The sequence below is a fragment of the Castor canadensis genome, chromosome 17 (genome assembly GCF_047511655.1).
Source record: "Castor canadensis chromosome 17, mCasCan1.hap1v2, whole genome shotgun sequence".
Lineage (NCBI taxonomy): Eukaryota > Metazoa > Chordata > Mammalia > Rodentia > Castoridae > Castor > Castor canadensis.
In genome coordinates, this window is record NC_133402.1 from 44192312 (window position 1) to 44212810 (window position 20499).

Sequence of the window (20499 nt, forward strand, 5' to 3'; positions counted from 1 at the left end):
TAGTTCTACAATTTTTGGTGATTTTTAAGAAAAAAAATTTTTTTTTTTTGCTGTGCTGGGGTTTGAACTCACAACCTCATGCTTGTATAAAGTATGAATATAATTACAAAATTACAAAAATTATATGGATAAATGTGACTATATTTGTTCATTCATTCAACAATCATTTATTTAATTACCAAGTAGTATATGGATGAATTTGACTATATTTATTCATTCAACAATCATTTATTGATTGCCTAAGCTCTACCGATTGTGCTAGGCCCTGATCTGTGCACTGGGCAGTCATGGCTAAGGGCTACCCCTGTGAGGCCTTAAGCACTTTGATACTCTGGGAATTTAAGGAAAGTCACCCCATGCAAACTGTGGTAGCAACTTACTTATTTAAAAACAAAAAAACAAAACTGTTAAAAACTTGTCCTTAAAACGTTCTTAAAATTTTAATTAGTTTCCAACATTTGAAATGGGGAGAAATCCCATGAAAGGATTTACAGGCTTTTCTTGAGAATTTGGAAGACTCAGAAGATCCAGAGGCTACACCTGATCTCTCCACAAGGGCCTTTCCTCTCCACATGACCTCGTGCATAGAGCCAAGTAGCCACTGTAGGTCTGACGTGGGCCTGTGGTCTCCAGAACTACACAGTCCTCAACTCTCTCTGAGCTCTCACCCCTGACTTACACATGTAAGGCTCTTGTGTGCCATCTGAGTTGGTGACTCTGCCTTTAAGTGATCAGGAGAGAATACACCTTGTCCATCCTTAGCCGTCCATTTCTCTACCCCACAACACAAATGTTCTGAAGGGGATTTGTATCTGCTTTGTTCCCTGCTGTATATCCAGGGCCTGAGAAGAAGGTTTGGGGCATAGTTGGCACAAGGTCAGTAATTGTTCAATGAATGAATGTTTATAGGTAAGAAATAAGAAATGCTCAAAACATTCTGTCTTCAGAAAGTGATAGAAGAAACTTAAATAAAGCCAGCATGCGTGGGTAGGAGTAAGCTGGTACAGCTCTTACAGCGGGAAATTTGTCACCATCTGTCAACACTGCAAATGCACTGGTAGTTTTCCTCTAGATGCTTTTCTAGAAATTTGTCTTAAATTATATTTGCACATAGAAAAATGACAATGTACAGAATTAGTAACTACAGCAGTGATAAAAGATTGGAATGACTAGATGAAGTATGATTTAACCATACACTAGAACAGTGGGATACCACAGTTGTAAAAAGAATAAAGGAGGCTCTCAGCTGGGCACTGGTGGCTCATGCCTATAATCCTAGCAGTTTGGGAGGCTGAGACTGGGAGGATCATGATCGCAGGCCAGCCTAGTCAAAAAGTTTGTGAGACCCCATCTCAATGGAAAAAGTGGGGGGTGGTAACACTTCTGTGATCCCAGCTACAGTGGGAAGCATAAAATAAGAAGATCACATTTTGGGTCAGTCTAGACAAAAATGAACCTGTATCTCAAAAATAATCAGAGAAAAAAGGGCTGGAGCTGTGTCTCAACAGTAGTGCGCCTGCATAGCAAGCACAAAGCCCTGAGTTCAAACCTCAGTACCACCAAAAACAGAATGATTTCTTCCATGTGAGAGGGAAAAGTACAAAGTGCAGAACAGTGTATACAGTAGGTTACCTTGTGTGCATAAAATGAAAAACAATCATTTGCTTATAAAGAAAACCTAGATACACTCATAAGAAACAGCAGGGGAAGAGCTGAAGTTCTAGGTCTGTGGTACAGTACTTGTCTAGTATGCACAAGGCCCTGGGTTTGATCCCCAGCACTGTACTGCAATTAAAAAGAGAAAGAAAGAAATAACAAGGAGGAGGTATGGTGAAAAAATTGAGCAGATGGAGACAGGGTGGGAGGTAAAATTCTCTCTCTTTCAACTCTAAGGAGTAGTTTTAAACCAAATATTTATGAATATGAGTATACAGTGTGCACATACTTATAAATACACACATATAATAACTACTATTAAACTGAAGTGACAGTAGAAGTAGCCATCAAACCTGGAGACCTCAAATACCCAGCCAAGGACATTCTGACAGTCATATGATAGAGGCTCTATGTCACTCACTGGACTTTGATTCACTCTGCTGGAAGATGATAATCATGCTTGCTCTTTCTATTTGGACAGAAGAGACAAGGAAATATGTTTCCACTCCTGTTATCTTACATCAGATAATCCCAAACAGCAGTTTACAAATTTACAGCTAATAAACCACTTCTCCCTGTGGAGAGAGAGAACAGGTTCCAAGATGGAAGGTAAAACTTGTGCCACAGGGATGGCCCACTAGATGCTTCATGTTAAATAAAGTGAAAGGCCCCAGCTAGTGAAAATTTCACTAGGAACTGAGCAAAGAAATAATTTATAGGAATTATAGCTCTATAATGATAGAAAGCAAGGTCTTCTAAATTATTGAGATGCAAATTCAGGAAGTCTTCAGAGAATGACACAGACCTTACATGTTGTGCAGTGTGATACATGGCTATGATCAAGATACAATGAATTTTAAAGCAGAAAATTTATTAAACAAAGTGTTGTTACTCAAATAATTTAAATGGATGGATCGGTATCTAACTTTATATAGCATATATAAAAATACTTCAATTGGGGAACCCAGAGAATAATTAAAACTAATTCTGTGGAAATATTTTTTTGGATGTGTGTGTGTCTCAGTAACTTGCCTTTTGTCCTTTTCTGGCTTATAGTTAAGTTTTTTCTGGGATTGCAGTAGTTTGTTTGGAATTATTAGTTACTTTAAACAAAAATTCTCAAATGGCAAGTCATTCCCTTATAGATAGTTGGCAAAAATAAATTTTGATAATCTTGGCACTCAAAATTCTGGTGAATTAATTCAATATTCTACCACTTAAGACCATAGTGTCAAAGTAAAATAATATTTACATACAATGAAAAAGGTTTTATGTGGATAGGCTGAGAGCATACAGTTAAGCATTCATGCACATACATGAACACAGTGTGTAGCAGAATCTATACCGAGCAGTAACCAGGAATCAGATACTCTTTTATTGACTTTATGTGCTTCATTTCAGTGTGAGTTCAGGGCTTATGGATGATTGTACTGGAACTTACTGAGGGGTCAGAAGTCAAGACCAGCAAGTGACCCTAAGATCCACACATGATCATGGCTGCACCATCTCCCCCTCATCCATCTACCCCTCTTGGTGCTTGGTCTCCCTTCCTCCTTTACTGCTGAAAAACCACTCACAATCCTACTCTCACACATAGGGAGGGCCTGTTATGGGCTCTCTCTTCCCACGCTCACGATCGGGAATGGCTGAAGTATTGATCAAGGGCCTTTCTGGTGAGGGATCAGACATTTAAAGAAAAAGGGATGAGAGAGAGAGAGCTTAGCGAGAGCAACCATAGCTTTGATCACAGCTTGGGGAGGAGGATTAGAGAAAATTGTTGGTTGGACACTGATGGTTCACAAATCAGTGTATGTGAGCATCAGATTGTGAGTGGCATAGTCAACTGTTGAGACAGGCAAGCCTGCCAAGGAGATGGTAGCCACCTGAACTTGCTGGAAATTGAATTAATTTAAAGTAGTGTATTCAGATTCAGATCTCAGTTTGATTTGATTATGACACTGGTATCATGTAGGACTAAACTATATAATTTGATTAGTTTATTCATGTGTTATCAGTGTTATCATAGGACAATGAAAGCTATCGCAGTACTGTACAAGTAAATTATAACTATTTTAAGTAAAAAGAGAATATATCTCTAATCCTACTACCTCGGTAGATCCCCATTTTAATTTTCCTATACCCATCATAAACTCTTGTCCACACATATCAATATTTGAATCCTAACAGGTAAATGATATGCTTTCTTCTCCTACCATTATTCTTGCATAAGTCTCTTTCCTTTTACCCAGTTTTGTATGCTTTTCATAATTACTATTTGTAAGTAGCAGCACCCTTCTTTATTTCCTTCTCCAAATTGCAAATTCTTTTTATGCGGTCATTTAGTTCACAAGAGAGTGTCTCAATCATATTTTTCCGTTTGTCATCCATCCAGTAGGTGGCAGGTCATTTTTATTGAAGTACATTGATATAGGTATTAGAAAATTTTGATTTATGAACGTATTAGTTAGCCTTGTGTTACTAAAAGAAAATATCAGAGGCAACTAACGTTATAAAGAGAAAAGTTTTATTTAGCTCAGTTTAGAGCATCAAAGTCCAAATGATGTGGTGCAGGGTTAGCAAGGGCCACCTCTTGTCCGCATCACCTCCTGGCGCTCGGGGGAGCGCAGTGCTGCAGCACATGTCGAGAGAAAGCAATTCTGTCTTGATTCAGAGATGGAGAGACTAGAGTCCCACAGCCCTCTCTGTCATCATGGTGTGAGTACGTGACAGAGCAAAGCTATTTATGTCATGAGCCAAGAACCAAAGAGAAGAGGACGGGGCCAGCGTCCCACACCTCTACTGGTCTAAGGGCCACTAGGCCATGCCTCTTAAAGGTTCTACCACCTCCCAATAGCACCACCGTGGGCCTCGGGGAGTCACTCAATACCCAAATTATAACAGCACCTGCCATATTGCTCAGGAAAGTCCACAGACACGCAGGCACAGATGGTGGAAAGCAAGGATTGGGTCTCATTCCCTTGTGTTGAGAGGCCAGCTGGCAGTAGGATTTGTTCAGGTTAAGGTCTGTAAAATGCCTACGGAAGAGGCTGTAGAATTTGAGCCGGATTTTCAAGACAGAAGGGCCCTAAACGCACAGTGGCACATGGCCGCAGATCTGGTTGAGGGGCACAGTGTGGAATCCGTTATTCTTACGGTCCTGAATTTGTCTTTGTTCTGTCTCAGTCCCTGAGGTGAGGACACAGCACAGCAGCTGGAAAGACCCAAGGCTGAGTCCGGTCACAGGGCAAAGTGCATGTGAAATCTTGGCCACACGGTGGTGCTATGCACCTCTTTTAACGCTCACTATTTTAAACATTTCTTTCTTGATTCTGGGACCAGAATGTGTCAAACCCTGCCTGCCAATCTGGAAGCTCAGTGCACTTATTCCTTTTTACTCCTTCTCAGGGGAACACTGTCTATGACTGGTGAGAGAAATTCAGGATACCTGTTGCTGTGAGTTCTTGGAGTTCATTTTCGGATCTTAAATGAATGAGGTCAGCCAAACCACTAGCTCCTGACCTTGAGAAGAAGTGATTGACATGAGGAAGAACATGGAGCTGACACCGTGCTCCATTCAGTCTCTAAACTGTTTCTTGGTTACAGGAACGAGTTAAGCAAATCATCACAGCTCAGTGGAGACTCTGTGAGGACAGAAGAAGGGAGCTATTATTTGGTGAGTATCTACTAGGTGTTAAGCGCCTGACGTTCATTGTCTGCTTAAAATTCCCTAACAAATTTCATGAGGCAGGCATTATCCCCATGTCACAGAGGTGGAAACTGAACGTAAAGAGAGCATGTGATTTATCCAAAGTAACACAGCCAAAACTGGTGAAATTCAGCTTTAAACTCAGGTTTATTTCCATCGATACAAGGTTTCTTTCTTCATGAGAGTTGTAAGATGGAACCCCAGCCCTTGTAGTGTTTATAACTTACTCAGAGTGACAGGATTCCTAAAACTATGTTTAATAAAAATAAAAAAGATGCCAGCAACTTAAAATTGATGAAGGAGAGGTACCTTTGTTAACGTGGAAAGGTCATGACATATTGCCCAGTGAGAAAAAGCCAGCTTGAGAATAGTAAGGGAATCTTCAGTGGAGGCAAAAGATTTCTTGTGCCCGCCACCCAGGTGCAGGTAGTAGAAAAGGCTTTCTGGTGTTTCCTGACAGTCAAATTCCTCCCAAGATTTAGCTATGGCAATGACTTCTAGTGCTGTAGGTGTGTATTGTGTGTTCTATGTGTAAATAAAATCATTAGGCATGCACTCTTTTATGTTTGGATGCTCTCACCACAGTTTGTCTATGAGACTTATCCATGTCACATCTGTTACAGAAGCTTTTAAAAATTGTTGAGTGCTTGCACACCCATGTTTATTGCAGCATTATTCACAATAGCTAGGCTATGGAAACATCCCAGATGTCCTACAACTAATGAATGGATTAAGAAAATGTAGTGTGTGTGTGTGTGTGTGTGTGTGTGTGTGTATGTGTGAGATTTTTTGTTTGCAGGTAAATGGGTAGAACTGGAGCACATCATGTTAAGTGAAGTAAGCTAGGTTCAGAAAGGCAAAAGTTACTTTGTCTCATATGTGGAAGATAGATCAAAATACAAATACAAGCATTATCATAAATACATATATATGCAGAACATGTTTCCAGTAGTGGGACTGGTAGAGGAGATTAAGAGGGAGGGAAAGAAGAAGAGAATGATAGAGAGCGAACAATATTGAAGTAAATCACATCTGTGTAGGAACAAGACACAATGAAACATACTGAAAACAAACAATACAGGGTAGATGGGGGGGTGAAGGATAAGGAAGAGTAACAGTGGGGCGGGGGTTTGACTGATTAAAGTACAATATAGTTATAGGTAAAAATCTAAGGCAAAACCCCATTGAACAGTGGACAGATATTTAAATGATGAAGGACAGGAATATAAAACAGGTCATGTTAAGGAGCAGGAGGGGGAGGGTAAATGAAGAGAGTAAAAGAGGGTGTATATGGTTGACAGAGCTTTGTCAGACACTGCCCATGTTCGAGTGCAAGTGTGTTAGCTTTCCCTGTTGGGTTGTGCATTTTGTTGGTCTCAACTTTCTTATTTTCTACTTTGACTCCATTTTCCCCAGCTCCATGAGGCATGGCCCAATCATAGTGTTTTTGCAAGAACTTCAACTCTGAAACAGTCTTCTTCCAGGTCTCCCAGGCCTTCCTTTGAAATCTTGATGGAAGCTTCCATGACCTCATAATTCTTGGATTCTGCAAAGCTAACATTGTTTGGGCACTGACACCAAGGGCTGCTACTTGTGTCCCCTTGAGCTGTAACTGCAGGGTGCTTTGCCAGCTCAATGCAGGGAAGCAAATCTCAAAGTGATCCTGGGTGGCAAATCTGCAGAGAGTGTCCTAGGGTCTTTCTCTGAAAGAATTCTGCCCTGAAAGGTTTCTGAAACAGATTTGCACTTCTGGGCCTCTGGGCTTGTAATGGGAGAGTCTAGCCTCAAGGATTCCTGAGATGCCCTTGAAGCATCTTTTTTATTGTCCTGATGAAAAGCACCTGGCTTCTTTTTATCTGGGCCAATGTCTTCAGCAAGTTGTTTGGCTTGCCTTTCAAACATACTTTTTTTTTGCTCTCTCCCTGGCTAGGCTGTGAATTTTCCAAATCTTCTGACTCTGAAACCTAAATGCTGTGCTGTTTGGAAATGTCTTCTGCCAGATAAATTAGTCCATCGTTCTGAAGTTCAACCTTCTACAAAGTCTTAGGGCATGGACACAATGCAGCCAAGTTCTTTGACACAGTATAATAAGGCTGGATTTTCCTTCCTTTTCCATAGAATCTTCATTTCCATCTGACATTAGGGTCCTTGTTTTCTGAATTTCTCTTAACACTCCACTTATTGCATTCTGGACTTTTTCTGCCTTGCTTCTCCAAAATCTTTCAACCTCACCACGAAATAGTTCCCAAAGCCTGATAGTTCTAGCTACTGTTCCACTCCTCAGTACCAATTTTCTGTATTAGTCAGGTTTTTAAATCACTATAATAAAATGCCTGTAACAGGCCAAGTTACACAGAAAAGAAGTCTTGGAAATTTAGGAATATGGTGCCCATATCCACACAACAGCTCTCTCAGCTGCATCACAGCACGGTGGATGGAAATGGTGGGTGTGAATGTGGGAGCAAGTGGCTATGTCTCCAAACAGGAACCAGAGAAAGCTGGGTAGAGACAGGCTCAGACTCTTACAACACCCCTCTCCTGAGAACTCCCAAGAGGTCACACAAGAACTATCTTGAGGTCAGTGTCTCAATGACCTAAGGACCTCTGCTAGGCCCTACGTCTTAAAGGTTCCATCAGCTCTGTTCCAACACTGTCACACTGAGGAAGAAGCCTTCAACATATGGACCCTTGGGGTACAACACACATCTAAATCATAGCAGCTGTATTTCTCGATTACAAGTTTGCAATTAAAATGTCCTCAGGGCAAATAGAAGGATTTATATAGATGTAGTGTGACGGTGTATTATAGGGTAGATTCTGTCAAATCTTATCAATGATCATACTCTTTACAATTCATCAAACAGTACATCAAATCATGGCAACAGAAAAATGCTGCCCCTGAGTATTAGGTGCTTTTGAAAACGGAGTTTTGGACCCAAGGCCCAAACTCCTGAGATTCCATATGCTACCCACCCCTAAAAGCCAAATAAAGAGGCCTGGTGAAGGCAGAGAAAGGAGGTTTATTACACGGCTCAGGCATGCCTTGGAAAGAGGCAGAGTAAGTACTCAGCTCATCTTCAGCCATCTTCCGGGTACAAACATGAGCTATAGGTTTAAATAGACAAAAAGCACTGGGGGCAGGGAACGAAAATATGCATAGTTAAACAGTCCAGTCATAGGTGTGGTCTGGTTGGTCTCATGACTGGTGGGGCCAGCAATCTTGGTACAAACCAGACATTCCTCACCAATCTGCCTATTCAGCAGACAGTGAAAATGTAATCTTTGACAAATTCCATTCAGTGTATAAACTTCTTACCAAAGACAATGAAAAGACCCTGCCTGCTAAATGACCTACAGATCTTGTACACAATATTGCTAAGTGTAATTGCCTACATATGATATTGAGGCTTTTATAATGAAAGTTTGGGGCACTTTTTAAATTTCTTTGATACCTATAGAAGCACTTTTTGCAATTTTAAATTTATAGGAATAGATGTGACTGTCACTGTTGTCAGCATAGAAAGATATTACAATGTTGGCCTGCCATAAAATCACAATTTTAAAGTGTGGGACAAGAAGGATGTGTGTTTTAGTCTGCTTCCATAATAAAATATGAACAATTGGTTGCCTTAAGCAACAGAAATTTATTTTCTTGTGGTTCTGGAGACTGGAAGTCCCAGATCAAAGTAACATCAGGGTTGGTGTCTGGTAAGGGCTGCAGGTGATTTTCTGTGCTCATGTGACCCTTTGTGCATGCACAGGGTGGGGTGGGTGTGAGTTGGGGATGGAACACAGCAAGCTCTCTGATAACTCTTCTAATAAGTAAAGGCATTACTCATATCAGGACCCCACCCTTATGACCTTTTTTTAACCTTAATTATTTTCTTAGAGGCCCCATCTCCAAATGCAGCCACACTGAGGGTTAGGGCTTTGACATATGAATTGTGGTGGACACAAACATTCAGTCCACAGCAATTTCCTTCTTTAATTTGGAAATTTATGAAGGATGAGGTTGGAGAAACACAGTTTCTCTTAAATGTGATTTTTTTCACAATGCCACAAGGAACCTGAAAAGAATACACTGGAGTCATTTGATGACAAAACTCATCCAGCAAAAATGACTTGAGTTTTAGAAGACTTCACCAGAACTCCAAAACTGCTGACAGAAAAGGACAGTTAACATAAATGGGATTTTTCAATTTCTTTATTAAATAAACACTTATTTAGAATCCAATTTCAATTTCAAAAGATCAAATGATCTCTGTGCTTGTTTTTCACATGGTGAGTCATCAGAATGCAAAGCCAAGTCACACTGCACAGGTTTGCCCGTGACCTATTGGTCACAGCTAGTCCCTGGCCAGCCCCAGGGACAGTAGAGCAAAGGCACATACTGTGCTTCACTGCAGGGAAGGGAGTGAATATTTGCGTAACAATTATATAAAGTGCTCTGGCCCCTCTTCAAGAGTTTTTTATAGGCTTCACTCAGTGATTTCCATTTATTCCTTGACTGTCCATTTTTTTGCAAGGAAGATTGTGAAATATATAATCTTTTTAACTGAATGCTCTGATGCTGCCTAAAACATAGGGGTTCAGTGAATGAAAAAAATAATGTAAACTGGATGTCAGCATTCTCTGTTGCAAAGTAAGCTCCACTCTCTTTCATTATTCGTGGATTTAACAACTGTTTCGGTGCACTTACCAAGAGAAAAGCCCTGTCCTGGATGATGTAACTTACATGGACACATTACATGGTTGCAGGATTACAGGGAAGTGGGCTCCACAGGAATTAAGGACCCAGTGATCCAAGTTGATGGAAGCTCTACCTTGACATGTGCCTTTTAGTCACTGCCTAAGAGAAGAAATGTAGCCAGTCCTGCTTGGGGTCTTAGAGCTTCCACACAAAGGTGGTGTCACTTCCGCTCCTATCATTGGCTAACATTAGTAACATGACTGCACTACTTCGAATGGGGTGGAGAGCACATTTAAACTATGTGTGAAAGATGGGGAGCTGGGGTCAGTGGGTGCTCAAGTGACTACTGTAACTCAGCTCTTTGGAACAGCTCTCCAATCTGCCATTGCAGCAGAGAACGCTGCATAACCAAGAGGCCCTTTGGGGTGTGTGTGTGTGTGTGTGTGTGTGTGTGTATGGTATAGGGGGGTGGGAGGGTGAGGGAACTGCTTAATTTACCAGATAAACACTATGACATTAAAAATGCTGAAAGAAAAACACAAAGGACTCAAGAAAGTCAGAAAACAGAGAACTTGAACAACACTACAAACAAATTGGCCCTAACAGATAAATACAGAATGATGCACCCAAAAACAGAATATACATTTTCTCAAGTACACATATTAGGCCATGATATTAGTCTTAATAAATTCCTAAAAAGTTTTTAAAAGTATTGCTAGTTAGGTGAATAATGAAAAATGTTTGGTACAGATTGTGAGTTCTTTAAGGCTACAGACAATGTTACTATTATTATTGGTACTGGGATTGAACCCAGGGCCTCGTGCTCGCTAAGCAAGTGCTCTACCAATTAAGCCACACCTTTGGTCTTAGAGACAGTATTATCAACTCTTGTTTTATGTAGCTTTTTACTGAAGTTTAATATACATACAGAAAGGTACACATGACATGACATAGGGATAACAACTTGACAATTTTTCATTTGTCATCAATACTGAAATCAGTAGCCAGATTGAGAAACAAAATATGATACATCACACAAAAGTCCCCTCCTGTCTCCTTCCCAGTCATGATTCCCCTCCAATGTAACACTCTGACTTCTAATAGCAGAAATCAGCATTGTCTGTTGAAAACATCATATAAATGGAATCACACCTTGGCCTGTTTTTATGCCGGCTTCTTTTCATGTTTGAATGTAGCAGTAGTTCACGAATTCCCATTGCTGTAAATTATTCCATTGTGTGAGTCCATCATTATCTTTCTACCACTGATGGATTGTTTCTGGCTTGGGATCACGAAATACACTACTCATATGAACACTTTTTCACATAGCTATTGGTGAGCATGTGTAGAAGGCATTTCTGTGGGTACAGGTCTCCAAGTGGATTTGTCGGGTCAAAGGGCATGTGTATGTTTTGTTTTAGTAGAGACTGCTAGACAGTTTTCCAATATGTTTTGTTTTTGACGTTCAGCCTCAAACACAGAATGTGGCACATTATATAGGTGACTGGCAGAAATGGTTCCTAAATTCACGAAGAGTGAGGAAGCAGGGAGCCATGGAGTGAAAAAAGATCAGGGCAAGGATTGTCACATTGTAGATATGTTGGGTCACAGTGACAGGCATGGCTTTGTGTATGTTATCAGGGAGACAAATTGTCACATCTAGGATAATACAGACCATTTAAGTTACGGTTTCAAAGGCAGAAGAAATCATTGTCAACTAGGGGTTAGAGAAAAGGAAATTGATTTTTCTAGGCAGGAACTGTGAAATGCAGGTTCCTGGTGGAGTTCTTGTACATTGGGGATATATCTCAGACTTATAGGTCCAAAACTCAATTTTATCTGCTTATCCAGCTTGGCCCTTCCTGTGGTACTGACTGCTCATATTCAATCTGGCTGGAGGTCAGGTGGCAGGTATTCATTTATAGCTGGAATTCCTCCACTCCTACCTGGTATTCTCTTTAGCCAAGGAGAGGGTCCACTGAGTAAGGAGGTATGGAACTTCAGAATGTAGGGTTTTAACTCTGTTCTTGTGTGATATTTCACTTGGCTGGATCAGATCCTGGAGCAGCTTTTCCAAACTATGTCCCTTGAATCCTCAGAGCTGCTTTCTTTAAAGGAGTTCTGTTTCCAGTAAACCTGGGAAATACCAAACACTCTCTTCCCATCTTAGAAAAATCTCAGTGTACTTTAGCATCAAAGACTCTGATAAGTCCTGTTGCCAACAAAATAAAAATTACCAACTGTTTAACTGTGCTAAGTGTTCTCCAAACTTCACCCACAGAACTGTTGCCATTTAAATTCTTTTTTATATATAACAGATATATTCTGCAGAGCACAAAAAGCTCTTTGGAAAACATTAAAGAAATATCTCTGTTCTACTATCTAGTGGATTACAAACTGCATTTTTGGGCTGGTAGAGTGGCTCAAGAGTAGAGTGTCTGCTTAGTAAGTGGGAGGCCCTGAGTTCAAACCCTGGTGCCGACAAAGAAATGGAATTAGCATTTGAGTGTCTGCTTTACAAACTGTATTTTTAGAACATATTTGTGAAAAAAGTTATTGATTTGAGACCACATTAAAAGCAATTAGAATAGGAAATATCAGTGAGCATCACATGAAGTAATGTTTTTATAAAATGTTTGTGGCACATCTTACGCCCCTTTTCAAGGCAAAAAAAAGACTCACATTATCTCCCTAATCATCCAAATAAAATGCTAAGGGCTTGGCCCAGGGTCCCTCCCTCTTGTGTCATTCTTCAGCCAGGGCTCAGATTCCCTGTTCTTTCAGGACTCCTTATGCACTGTCCAGCTGTATTGTGCAGCCCTGAGCTCTGCCTCTCTCTGCCTGATCTATGTCTCCCTCTTCCTCTCCTGCTCTGGCAAAGACACTTGAATTTGCTGAACTATTTACTGGCTGTCTGGCCTCAGGAACGTCTCTTCAACCTCCTAATACTGTTTCTTCATTTGTAAAATGATGATAAACTCTTCCTCTTAGGATCGTTTGTGGAGATGAAATGAATACCCAAAGTGTCTGGAACAGTAAGAGTGAAATACTTTCCTCTGTCTGCCTGCCACCCCACCCAACCTGCATCCTAAGACGTCCCCCTGGATGTTTGCTTTTAGTGACAACCTCAAAGTATTCTGGGGCAGGTGACTGCTGGGGAGACCCTGAAATGGGTCAACCAGTGGTGAATCCAGGCAGTTTTAATCCTGGAAGTTTATTTTTTAGCCTGGTTCCTAGATTCTCTGAGGCACTGTACCTTCACCCATTGCCTCCAGGCTCTTAAGAGTCCTAAGGTGCAAATATTGTCAGAGGTCCCAGCACTGGTTCAAAGTCACCCAGCTGTTAACAGTGAAGCCAGCCTTCTTCCAAACTTAAGCCCAGTGCCCTCCCCTATAAGGAGTGCACCGACCCTCTGGTCCCACCCTGACTGTCACCTGGGCAGTAGATGACCCAGGGGACATGAAGGAACTGTCTTCGGGTGCAAAGCGGAGAGTATCAGCCACTTGCTCTCCCAACTTTAACATTGTTCAGCTCTCCAGGAGAAAATCTGTTCATTGTTAATGACCTTCAGTGGTCAACGGATTTTCTTTCCAAACCGCTCTTGGGAACTGAGCCTAAACCAGGAGAAAAGGTGCTAATGAAAGAGACTTGTCTTTTTGAGACTTTGTAGCAGAGGGTGGCAGTTTTGGGGACCTTCAGCCCCGCCCCGCAGGTTGCCAAGAGCTCACAGAGCGCCCACACCCTTTAGAGGCAGGACTGGGGCGACGCCTGGCGCCCAGCCTTGGCGCTTCACCCCGCGGGCAAGGCGGGGCCCTCTCCTTCCCAGCACCTGGGCGCCTGCTCCAAGCGGCTGCGGCTGGCCGAGCCCCGGGCAGGGCTTTTATTGTGAAAGGAGCTTCCCCCTCCCGCGCTTTCAGAGGGAATGGAGAGGCTGGGCCGGGACGCAGGGCTGGGACTTTGCAAACTCTGCAGATGTCCCCTGCAGACCGAGGAGGCTCGCGATCTTGGGACTGCTCTCTCGGACCCACAGATCCCGCGCGCAGATCGCGTCCCGCTCTCCACCTGCGGAGCATCTCCGTGCGCATCGCACGCCCGGGAGTTGGCGCAGGGCCACTTGGCAGCTGGAGAGGTGTGGACCTTCAGTCCAGGAAACTCAAGCCGAGCGTGGCCGAGCATCCTGGGAAGCCCGGCGATCCACTGCGCCGGGGGCGGCCCGGGGGCGGCGGGATGAGTTTGCAAGCCGGCTGAGTGCACCGAGGACCTGGCCCTGTCACCGTGGGGACATGGTAGGAATTGCAGGAGGGAGCACTGGAGCAGAGGACCGGTGGGCGCCTGGACAGGTGGCGCGCACTGGCTCTGGGCCCGCACAGCTTGCGTGGCTTCCCAAACTTGCATAGAACGATGGCGGTTTTCGTTTTTACCCAGAACTGGGGTAAACGGTGCTCTTGGGGAACGACCGTAGTAGGGGACATTCATTGTTGCTCAAGTTTATCTGACCCACAGGTCTGGGAGAGGGGAGGAGTCCGTGGGGCATCCAAGGCGGTCTCTGATGGGTGAGAAGCCTTTGGAGTCACATTTTTCCTCTCAAAATATGCTTGCGAACCCTACGCTATCTTCTATAGCTTAGTTTGGGTTAATTTAAAAAAAAAAACGCTTTAACATTTATTACCATTGAGTCGAACTTGAGGATCAATGCCTGACTTCCAGTTCCGGCCTCACTCTACCTACTGGGCAGAAGGACCATTGAGCACATGTGGGCGTGCTGGTCGGTGGGAGACATGAAGGACCTGTGGACTTGATTGTTTCTTCTCACTGACAGCCAGCAGGCATGCAGATAAACCCTTTGAGAACTCGGCCCAGGCGGTTTAGCTAAAGCACTCATGTAAACCCAGGACTGGCACAGCTTCCAAGCAGAAAACCCTGGTTTCTGCAGCTCCCTGGGCTCTGATGCCTGCTTCTATACCCCTTTCCCTCCCACTCCAAGCCCACAGAGGGCAGAGTTGCTTCTTGGGAAGTTGGCTGTGGGCCTGAAATTAGGACACCTGGATCCTCTCCTGCAGGATATAGGTCTCTGTGAATAGCTCCCAGGGTGTCCTGTCAGATGTGGAGGCTTGGCCAACAGGAGGTAGGGGCTCAGGTGAGGTGAGTGTGTGAGGGCTGTGTGTGTTTCACCTTTCCCCTGATGAAGGCCTCTCCCTAGTTCTCCTGTTTCTTTCTCAAAGCTGCTAAAGAGAAAGGAACCCTGAAATCTTAAGCTTGAAACGAGTGTAGCTCGAGGTACAGGATATGCAATGGAAGCATATGGAGAGGGTTTGCTACAGATTCTCTGTTTAGGGACAAGAGTGTGGCTGGGAGAGTGGGGCCAGTCCTTTTCTCTGAGGGGCATTAGCAGTATCTAACAGAGCCTGTCCAGCCTCCTGCAGCTGAGATGGGAGACCTACCTGCCTTCTTCCTGCTCAGACGCTTCTGGGTTCTGAAATTGTGTTTTGAAGAGTACTTAGGTCCACAGTCCACTGTGTCACAATTCACTTGCCTGGTAGCAACCTCTGGCAGTGAGATGGCCTTGGAGATCTGAAGGGTCTCTTGCTTCTCTCTCCAAATGAAGGATCCTGTGATCCACAGACCTAGGAACCCACAGGGAGCCTAGCACTGGGTGGAAACAGCACGAGAGGATACAGGGGCCTGGGAGTCCATTGGGGCTCCTGCACCCTGCTCCATAAAATGAGAGAATGAATCAGGTGGCCTCTGAGGTGCCACTTAGCTCCCCATATTAGTGATATGTGAAGAATTGTGAGGTTGGATGTCACCTCTAGTGTTCAGCTATTGAGCTGTCCTAAGCATGGGCAACTGAAAGTTGTGCCCTAATAATGCCATAAGACTTGGAGTTTTGCCGAGAAACCACAAAAATTGTTTTTCTCTTAGTCAGGACCTAAAACAAACGTTAAGGAAGTCATAGATGGCTTTCATTCAGTGCCAACCAAGGAGATATGTCTGGGATGCTTCTCCAGTGTAGATAAAGTAGAACCAGATTTTATCCTAAAATAGATTTCTTGCTCCTTTTAGTCTCTCTCCTTACCAGGCAGGAAAAACCTACCCTGTGGCAATGTTTGTCCCATCTGTATCCCTGGGCCTCCTTTGCTGCATGCTGCTTCCTGGAGAGGATGCAGCCCTTAAACTTGAGCAGGCCTCTGAGGTTTCACACAGGGATGTCCCAGTTAATGTCCCTGCCCTGAGTAAGTCCCTGGAGTTCTCAGGCTCCCCCAAAGAGATTAAACTGACTTTGGAATCAATTGGGAACCTAAGAATCTAGCCCTTGCAGTCACGGGAATTTGACATGCATTCTCTCCCCTGGGCAACCCCTTTACCTATGATCCTGGGGCATAACTCAGGCTCTGCAGGGACAGAGGATTTTAAGCAATCCCCTAACCTCAACCAGCCTAAATAGGAGTCACTCTAAAAAACAGTGGGTAGACTGAGAGGGGTGGGAACAGACTTCACAAAGAAATTAGTTCCTTGTTTTTTATTTCTTTTATTTTTTCTTAGGGGCCAGTGAGAGAACATGTTGCAGATGGGCCTCCCAGAGGCCAGCTCCCCTCCCAAGCTAGACTAGACCCAGAGTGTATCTGCACTCAGAGGCATGGGTGCTGTGAGCCACCAGAGCTATCTTTGCTTGGATCTTCTGATGTGACTGCTAAAGTGTTTGCTCCTGGGGAGTTTGGAGCCCATCCCTGCATGTCTGGGTGCCTGTGCACAGGTGCATGTGTGGAGGCCCAGCTGCCTGAGAGTGAGGATGGAATCCATGTTTTGTGGGTAACCTCCAGAATGCCCTTCTCTGTTTTGGACCTACCCCCAACCATACACACACTCTCAGGAACGGCCTGAGATCTGACCCAGTTTCCCAGGACCCAGCCTGGTATCTTAGTGGAAGATGGAAGGTGCTTTTTTGATAGCAACTTGTGAGTCCTGGAGCAGTGGGGGTAAGAGTGGAAGGGAGGGAGGAGGGGAAAGTGGAGGATGAGGCAAGGAGGGGCCTCAGACTGCTCTCCAGGCTTTGAGTGGTTCTGAAGGAACAGGTGTCTTCTTGGGCAGGGACTGAGTCTTACCCACAAGTGACTCTGGAATTCCTGAGTGGCATGTCAAGAAGGCCACACAGGAAATTCACAATGCATGCACAAATATGTGTTAATGTCCCCCTCTTTCAGGGGAGCACTTCTGCCTCACCATTCATTCACTTACTTGCTCACTCACTCACAAAATGCCTCTCTTAAGCCGAATGTGGTGCTAGGGCAGAAAATGCAAAAGTCAAAACACACACCATGCCTCCAGAGAGTCCATAGTCTAATGAGGCTGCCTGTGTGTACCTGTGTGGGCTCCTGATGGATGTGTTTGGAGGGCAGGAGCAGATGATAGGTTCAGAGGAGAGGGAAGCATGAAGAAATGTTTCTGTCCTGGAAGGGAAAGGTTCCAGTGAGAATTCAGAGAAGGATGGACCCAGCCCAAGGAGTGAGGAGGTCACTGGGAACCCTCAGGACTCGGAGTATTTGAGGATGACCTGCATTTTGTCAAATGAGGAAAAGAAAAACCATTATACGTCTACTATAATAGCTAAAAAGTCAAAAGAAAGGCCTAATGATATCAAGAGCTGGCCAGGATGCAAAGCAACTGGAACTCTCTACCTTAAAGAGGAAGTAGTACTGTCACACCAGAAAAATGTAATTTCTTATAAAATGAAACACACTATATCACCCAGAAGTCCCATTCCTGTGTGTTCTTGCAGATGGAAGAAAACACATGTCTACACGTGAATGCAAATGTTTGCAATAGCGTTGTTCATAATTGCCCAAATGGAAACAACCCAAATGTCTCTATACTGTCAATTGGACTATTAATTGTGATGTACCCATATCACCTCAGCAGGAAAAAAAAAACCCAAACAAACAAACAAAACCAAAAATTGATCCATGCAACAATATGGGTGAATATCAATGACATGTTACATGGAAGATAGGAAACTTGAAAAGTTACGTAATGTGTGATTCCGCTTAAATGGCATTCTTGGTATAGGGATTGAACTCAGGACCCCTCACATGCTAGGCAAGTGCTCTACCACTTTAGCCATGCTCCCAGCCTCCATGTTCATATTTTGTTTCTGACGTAGGGTCTTGCTAGCTTTTCTCAGGCTGGTCTTAAACTCATGATCCTCTTGCTTCCACCTCCCAAGTAGTTTAGTAGTGTACCATGACACCTGGGTTTCTGTATACGACGTTCTTGAAAGGGAAAAATTATAGACTGAGAACAGATCAGTAGTTTTGGGGGTTCAGAATGGGGGAGGCTGTGATTGCAAAGAGTGGAATACAAAGATTTTTGGATTCATAGAACTGTTGTGTCTCAGTTGTGCTGCTGATTACACAAATCTCTATATAGGTTAAAACTCTTGGAACCGTGTGCAAAAAGTTTTAGTTTTACTACACAAAGATTAAAAAATAACATAACATGAATGTTCATGGAGGACTGTCGGAGGGGCATCAGTGGGAGAGGTGAAGGGGATAGGAAAGAATACTGAGGGGAGAAGAGAAGACAGCATAATAAAACCCATCATACACTGTTTGAGAAAGGGGGGAGGTGGGAAGGAAAGAATGGGAATATAACGAGGGGGTAAACTTGTTCAAGGTACTCTGTATGCATGTATGGAATTATCACAATGAAATTCCCTTATATCATTAACATATGCTAATTCAAAAATAAAATTAAAAAATGATGTAGCCAAAAAAGAGGAAAGCATCTCCAGAAGGAAAGACCATGCAGAGCTCCCGAACACAAAAATGAGGTGTTTAAAGTTGGCTGAGAGGGCACTGAGGGAAGGCCACGAGGAAACTCTGGGAGATAGGCCTGGGGACAGAACCTGGCTCTTAGGAGTGGGTGGTCTTCCTGCTGTTGTAGTTGAGATCATGATGTTGAAGACAGCAGTGTTTAGAGGTGGGACTTTTGGGGAGTGATTGGATCACGAGGGCTTTGGCCTCTTCCATTGGTTAAGCCACTGGTGGGTTCACAATGTGAAGAGCTATTGGGAGGTGATGGAAACCTAGGAGGTAGGACCTACTTGAAAGGAGTGGATCCTTGGGGTCTATTATCTTGTCTCTGGCCCTCTTCCCTCCTGCTTCCTGGCCTCCGTGAGGTGAGCAGCTTTGCTTAGTACCTGCTCCCTGCCATGATGTGCTGCCCTGCCACAGGCCCAGAAACAACAGAGCTCAAAGAACTCAGAAACCGTGAGCTGGAATAAGTCTTTTCTATTTTAAGTTGATGTTTCAGGTGTTTTGTTAAGCTAGGGAGAGAAGGCTAATGTTCACTCAGCTAGGGATTGGTGTTATTGTCCACAGGAGAGAGGGGTCAATGGAAGGGTTTTTGAGCTTGGAGAGATGGGATTGTGTTTGCATTTTAGAGAGCAGTTTTCCAACTGGAAGGAGGAGACAGTGGAGGGACTGTTGTGTCTAGGGAGCAACCCGTGGGTGGGGTGGAGGCATGGGCCTGTAACTGTCCAGATGGGGGCAGGTAAGAGGGATATTAGGGCAGGAGAAACTGCAGCCCTTGTTATCCTCAGACAAGGATGACTCCATGGCTCCAGGCATCTGGGTGTGTGAGTTTCTGTCTGTTTCTACCCTCTCATCATTACTTTTATTTATCTTTTCATGTTTCTGAACTAGTCATGCTTAGAAGTAATTATGACACAAAAGTTACTTATTTAAAAATGACACTGATTATTTTAATAACACAAAACAGATTATTATAAGTAAAGTGGTATTTCTCCCTTAATCCTCTGAATTGGTTTTGTGTACATTGCCTTTATAATCATAAAGGAGTAAAGTATGGGCCCTGATGCTGTCCCCAGCCAGTGTAGCCACCCGATTCCTTTCCTCCTGGCCTCCAGATCCTGCTGGAGGATGGGCAGGGGCTGTGGCTGCTACATCCCTCTAGCCCAGCTTCTTTGCTTGCACGGGCTTGGGTTCCTGCTAAGTGACTGCAGGAAGGAGTTGTATCGCATGCTGTTTACCTGTGGGTAGTTTTTGTTTGGCTTTGGAGGGTGTTTGCTTACAGTGAGCCAACAGCCTCTTCCAGAACCATCTGGAGAACTCAAATCCTCCCATCTTGGCTGGGGCAGCAGGTTCATGGTTCTGTGCTTAGTGCCAAGTTGGGTAGCAATTTTTCCAGAAATGCCATCAGCCAAGAACTAGTCAAAGAGATGAAAGTGGCAAGAACTAGAAGACAAAAAGGGAGACAGATAAAAAGAGATGCATCTGAGCCAGAGAAGTGTGGATAGTGATGAATGGAGGCAGGCCCCGGAGACACATGAGGCTGGCTCTATGAAGGCCTCTTAACCATAGCTGGTACCCCTCCAGCCTGTGAGTGTGCCGTGGGCTCTGGGCCATGCTGTGCGTGCTGTTCTGAGCTG

The 20499-nt window shown here is 43.7% G+C and overlaps 1 protein-coding gene across 1 annotated transcript in view; it reads left to right on the forward strand.

The window, feature by feature from the left end:
* The first annotated feature begins 13876 nt into the window (after positions 1–13876).
* The window catches only part of Gask1a (golgi associated kinase 1A), a 53390-nt gene continuing 46767 nt past the window's right edge, over positions 13877–20499 (forward strand). Inside the window, exon 1 of the mRNA XM_020171898.2 lies at positions 13877–14338. Coding sequence (XP_020027487.1) covers positions 14336–14338 — 3 coding nt within the window. The 5' untranslated portion in view covers positions 13877–14335. The remainder of the gene's footprint in view (positions 14339–20499) is intronic.